At 48.0% G+C, this 6,100-nt stretch overlaps 1 protein-coding gene across 1 annotated transcript; it reads right to left on the reverse strand.

Annotated features, from left to right (window-relative positions):
• Window positions 1–4,415: 4,415 nt before the first annotated feature.
• Window positions 4,416–5,632, reverse strand: Imp3 (IMP U3 small nucleolar ribonucleoprotein 3). Its single transcript, XM_004660417.3, has one exon. It carries the CDS (start codon window positions 5,567–5,569, stop codon window positions 5,015–5,017), a length of 555 nt encoding a protein of 184 aa, XP_004660474.1. The 5' UTR covers window positions 5,570–5,632; the 3' UTR covers window positions 4,416–5,014.
• Window positions 5,633–6,100: the final 468 nt, after the last annotated feature.

A 6,100-nucleotide genomic window follows, 5' to 3' on the forward strand; every position in this document is an offset into this window, starting at 1 on the left:
CGACCGGGGCGGGACTTCCTGCTTGCGCCCGATGGATTGTTGAGCTGTGCCAAGCCGTCTCGCCTGGGCATAAACGTGTCGGGACTTCTTTAGCCGACCGACCTGCCACTTCGTGGGTAGGCAGCCAGGGCCCCTTACGCGTCCTCGGGCTCGGTTACACCATCTCTCCTGTGTCCTGCTTGCTCCCTTTTTTTTTTTTTCTAGATAGAGTCTCGCTCTAGTCCAGGACCTGGAATTCACTATGTAGTCTCAGGTTGGCCTCGAACTCACCGCGTTATACTTCTACCTCTGCCTCCCAAGTGTTGGGTTTAAAGGCGTGCGCCACCACGCCCGGCACACACATTTAATCTTTCAAGTAACTGGCAGAAAGTGGGAAGAGTTCAGAGGTTCAAAAACTTTGAGTCAGAGTCACACGACTCTTGATCCAAATGTTTGTATTTGCTGAATGTTTGGCCTGTACATAACTGCACTGGCCATTAGTACACAGCAAAAAATATCAAAGTTGACACTTGGGGCTGGAGGGATGGCTTAGCGGTAAGGTGTTTGCCTGGGAAGCCAAAGGACACAGGCTCGATTCCCCAGGACTCACGTAAAGCAGATGCACAAGGGGGCATATGCATCTGGAGTTCGTTTGCTCTAGCGTGCCCATTCTATCTCGCTCTTTGTTAGCAAATAAATAAATAAATAATTTTTTTTTTAAGTTGACGTTTGCCAGGTCAGCCTGGACTAGAGAGACCATACCTTGAAAAACCAAAAAAAAAAAAAAAAAAAAGGGAACATGCTTACCTATAGGATATTTTATGTACATAACACCATCATTAGGAGGTAGCTCCAGGAAGCTAGGGCTATGCGGCAAGACCCTGTTTCATTTCACAAATAAACATGTTTTCTCATTTGATGAACATACTAACTTTCTAGAAATTTTTAGGGTATAGAGTATTATCAGCTATCTGGGCTTCAGGACAGCTTCTCTGACATTTGCAATCTCTTTAACCTCTTCATAGCCATTCTGTAACCTGCATAGTCATGAATTATTGTGTTGTTAATGTAGAAGCTGAGAATTGCTCTTTGTAATTAAGATTGGAATAAAATAATCTTTGTGGAGGAGGGAATTGTCATGGTTTATTGTCTATAATTATGGAAGTTGTCAAAAAAAAAGTTTTGTTTTTTTTTTTTAAAGAATCTGGCCAGGCATGGTGGTGCACACCTTTGATCCCAGCACTCACACCCGGGAGGCAGAGGTAGGAGGATCGCCATGAGTTCGAGGCCACCCTGAGCCTACATAGTGAATTCCGGGTCAGCCTGGGCTAGAGTGAGACCCTACCTTGATAAACCAAAAAATTAAAAAGAAAAAAAGAATCTGTGTTTGCCAATAGCCACCTATCCAGGAAAATTGGGACTAGTTAGCAAATTGCAGCCAACAAAACTGACAAGGCTTGTGAGAAAAAAAAAGCACAAACATGCCTGTGAACACAACCAGTATGAACACAATACACATCTTTCAATTTGACTTTCATTGTAATTTCCTTTATTTTCACAACAGGTAATTCTATAACTAGGCTTTACTACAATACAAAAAACCCACCCTAAAATGCACGAATATTTTTAAAATATTTGTTTATTTACTTGAGAGCGACAGACAGAAAGAGCCAGAGAGAGTATGGGCACGCCAGGGCCTCCAGCTACTGTAAAGGAACTCCAGATGCATGCACCCCTTGTGCATCTGGCTAATGTGGGTCCTGGGGAATCAAGCCTCGAACCCAGGTCCTTAGGCTTCAAAGGCAAGCACTTAAACGCTAAGCCATCTCTCCAGCCCATGAATATTTTTTATATTGGAGGAAAAAATATACCCTGAAGTTCCAGCCTCCAGCTGTACCAAAAACCCAGCCACAATGCCCAAAACTCTCACCTTTAAGCACATTGTTGGTGCAGCTCAGAACTCCATCATTAATCACACTGATGCAGGATTTGGGGGTTCATGAAGGGGTCCCACAAACTTATGAATCCCAAATTTGGGTTCTGTCATACCTTTAAACAAAGAATTGATAAGGACGGACTAAGAAGGATATATTCTGAATTAGAGCCGGGTGTGGTCACACATGTCTTTAATCCCAGCAGAAGGGAAGCAGAGGTAGGATTGCTGTGTATTTGAGGCCACCCTGAGACTACACAGTGAATTGCAGGTCAGCCTGCAATCCATGGGCTGGAGAGATGGCTTAGTGGATAAGGCGCTTGCCTGGGAAGCCTAAGGATCCAGGGTCCATTCCCCATTACTCACATAAGCCAGATGCCCATGCATCCAGGTCCACACATCTGGAGTTTATTTGCAGTGGTTTAGATGCCATGGTGCACCCATTCTCTTTCTTTCTATCTCTTTCTCTCAAATATTTTAAATACATATTTAAGAGAGGAGCAGATAAAGAATGGGCATGCCTGGGCATCTAGCCACTGCAAACCAACTCCAGACCCATGTGCCACCTTTTGCAGCTGGCTTACATGGGTACCGGGGAATCGAACCTGAGTTCTTAAGCTTTGAAGGCAAAAGTGCTTTAACCACTAAGCCATCTCTCCATCCCTATATAGAAATATTTAAAAAATAAAATTAAACCCAGAGCCCGGTGTGGTGGTACACACCTTTAATCCCAGCCCTCGGGAGGCAGGGGTAGGAGGATCACCGTGAGTTAAGAGGCCACTCTGAGACTCCATAGTGAATTCTAGGTCATCCTGGGCTAGAGTGAGACCCTACCTCAAAAAAAAAAAAAAAAATTAAACCTAGTCCATATGAGGGCATGTAGGCACACATTTGTAATCCCAGTACTGGAGAGACTAAGGCAGAAGGATTGCTATGAGTTCTAGTCCAACCTAGACTATAAGGTAAAACCTGTCTCAATAAACCTGAATAAAAATATTCAAACATGAATAATAAAGGAAAAAAAAAAAAAACTCTTAAGCTGAGTGTGGTTGTGCTGGCCATTAATTTTAATCCCAGCCCTTGGGAGGCAGAGGTAGGAGGATCACTGTGAGTTTGAGGCCGCCCTGAGACTACATAGTGAATTCCAGGTCAGCCTGGGCTGAAGTGAAATCCTACCTCCAGAAACCTTTAAGAGCCAGGTGTGGTGGTGCACACCAATAATCCTAGCATTCTGTAGGTAGAGGCAGGAGGATCACCATGAGTTCAATGCTACCCTGGTCCACGGAGTTACAGGTAGGCTTGAACTAGAGACAAATCCAAACCCAATCCACTGGGATCAGCATTCTATCCTATTCTGGGCTAAAACCTAGTATTCTCTTTACTAATTTGAACATTTTACTTTTTTAAAGTTTTTTTTAAAGATTTTTTTTTGAGGGAGAGAGGAAAGGAGGCAGAGAATGGGCGTGCCAGGACCTTTCAACTGCTGTGAACGAACTCCAGATGCTTGCGCCACCTTGTGTGCGTGTGCGACATTGCATGCCCGCATCACTTTTTTTTTTTTCTGTCTGCCTATAAGTGGGACCTGGAGATTTGAACTTTTTTTTTTTTTTAACCGCAAAGTCATCTCTCCAGCCCGTTTTATGTTTTTTTTGAGGTAAGGTCTCACTCTAGTCCAGGCTGACCTAGAACTCACTCTGTAGTCACAAATTCCCAGCAATCCTATTTACCACCATGTGTCCCTTTTACTTTTTAAAAAACATAATTTATTCATTTGAAAGAATGAAGAGGATAGAATAGTCATGCCAGGGCCTCTAGGCACTGCAAACGAACTCCAGATGCATGAGCCACCTTGTGCATCTGGCTTTACGTGGGTTCTGGGAATGGAACCTAGGTCGGTTAAGGCATCTCTGCAGTCCTGCTTTTTGTTTTGTTTTGTTTCCCGAGGTGGGGTCTCACTCTAGAGGAGGCTAACCTGGAATTCACTATGTAGTCTCAGGATGGCCGCGAACTCTGCAATCCACCTACCTCTGTCTCCCCAGTGTTAGTATTAAAGGCAGGAGCCACCACACCCGGCTTATTGATTTTTTTTTTTTTTTTCTTTCTTTCTCTCTCTGAGTTCTGGAGATTGAACCCAGAGCCTCACACATGCTAAGCAAACAGTACCACTAAGAACATCTGTTTTCAGGAACCTCCTGGGTCACTTCTGACCACTAGATGGCCAAGTTACAGGGTGATCATTTCCTTAGGCAAGCAAACAGACTTTTAATATGGTATTTCCTGGGGCTGAAATATCAACAGGATGTTCTGTAGAGAAAAGCTTTGCCAAAACACTCATTCTGAGGAAAGGGTTGGGAAAGTGACAAATCTGCCCAGCCCGCAGTACATCCTGCTGTCTCCACGGGAGGCCCTGCAGAAGACCTCACAGCTGATCTTATTCCTGTTCTGCTAACAAGACCTATGGCATGTATGACCCGAAGGAGTAAGACCACACCGACAAAAAAGGTGCACTTACAAGACGGTCAGGGTATTTATTGGAATTAGGAAAGCACTCCTGTGAAACGAGTGTGGTCCCTAACAAAGAGAATTTGATCTCAAAATTCACCTATACAGTCCAGCTTCAAGATGCTAAAACAGAGGGAAGAAGGCAACGTTTCTTCTCCTTCACCCGTATTAAAGCACAGAACAGTGCTGCTTCCCACTGTCTCCCAAGACAGACATTCAGTTAGCAGGTAGTACAAATTCTAAGGCTTCCAGGAGTACCGGGGGGAGGGCGACTTTCCTCATCCAAGACGCTGAGACCTGTAGTTTAAAGTTGTTTTTTGTTTTTGTAGTTGTAGTTTTGGTTTTTCGAGGAAGGGTCTCACTCTAGTCCAGGCTGACCTGGAATTCACTGTGTAGTCTCAGGATGATATCGAACTCACGGTGATCCTCCCTCTGCCTCCGGATTTGGGATTAAAAGGCGTGTGCCATCACTCCCGGCCTAAGAGTCAAGTTTGTTAAGAATCCACGACCATCGGACACAGTCAGTGAGAATACTTCACCATCCCCAGCATCCTCTCTTGCCCATCAGTAACGGGTGACGGTGGTGACGTGGAAACCCGCCTAGGCGTCCAGATCAAAGTCATCACGCTCCTCGTTATACTCCAGCACGTGCCTCTTGATCTTGGACGAGTCGACCCAGGTGACAAAGTCCTCCATGCTGCGAGTGACGAGGAAGGCGGGGTCGGTCACCACGTCGGGACCCACGCGCACGTGGCCCTGCTCCACGAAGGCCACGGCCGCCTGGAGATGCTGTGCCATGCGCAGCTTGAGGAGCAAGGTGGGCAGGCGGCGGCGGCAGAAGGACGAGGCGGTGACGAAATCGCAGAGCTCGAGGGAGCCGCGCGTGGGCACCAGGCCCAGCGCATACAGCTTGTCCAACAGCGCGGCCGAGGCCCGCACGCGGAACGGGTCCCGCTCGGGGAGGTCGCGCAGGCGCCGCGCCAGCTCGCGCACCGCCCGGCTCAGCTGGTTGTAGCGGGTGTACTCCTCGCGCCGCTGCAGCCGGTACCGCCGCAGCACGCGCAGCTCGTGCAGGTTGTGGTCGGTGACCTCCCAGTTTAGGAAGTCCACCTGCTTCAGCAGCTTCTGCTCGTGGAATTTGAGCTTCCGCACCATGGTGGACGAAGCCCCAACGGACGAGAAGCAGTGCGGGCGGCGACTTCCGCTTCAGTGCGCCAGACAGGACCGCTTGGGAAGCCTGAACCAATGGAAGAAAGCCATTGGGCCGCGCCCCCTCTCCCCATTGGTCCAGGAGTAGGTCCCGCCTTCCGCCTCTGTTCATTTCCTGCTCAGCGAGGGAGGAGGAAGTGCGGCCGGCAGGAGAGAGGGCGGGCTCCTGAGGCTGTCCTAAGGCGGGGCGGGGGCGGGGTGTAGCTAAGAATACAGTCTACAGTGCAGTTGTAATTTCCTTCAGCTCCCTGCCCCATAGCGAGTTCCATGACAGTCAGCCCTGCTTGTAAGAGCTGACCCGGGCAGTGGAGTGAAGGTTTTGAGTGGGTTAACCCTGCTCGAGGGACCCTGGGTTGTGGGAGCTGGTCGGAGTTGGACCCCGGGGATGCCGACCGGTCCCGTCTCTTCTCAGCATCAGGACCTTTACTGGGATGGCAGAGCGGTTTCCTCCTTGGCAACTGGGACTGACTGAGCAGC

Source organism: Jaculus jaculus, chromosome 10, assembly GCF_020740685.1.
Source record: "Jaculus jaculus isolate mJacJac1 chromosome 10, mJacJac1.mat.Y.cur, whole genome shotgun sequence".
Taxonomy (NCBI): domain Eukaryota; kingdom Metazoa; phylum Chordata; class Mammalia; order Rodentia; family Dipodidae; genus Jaculus; species Jaculus jaculus.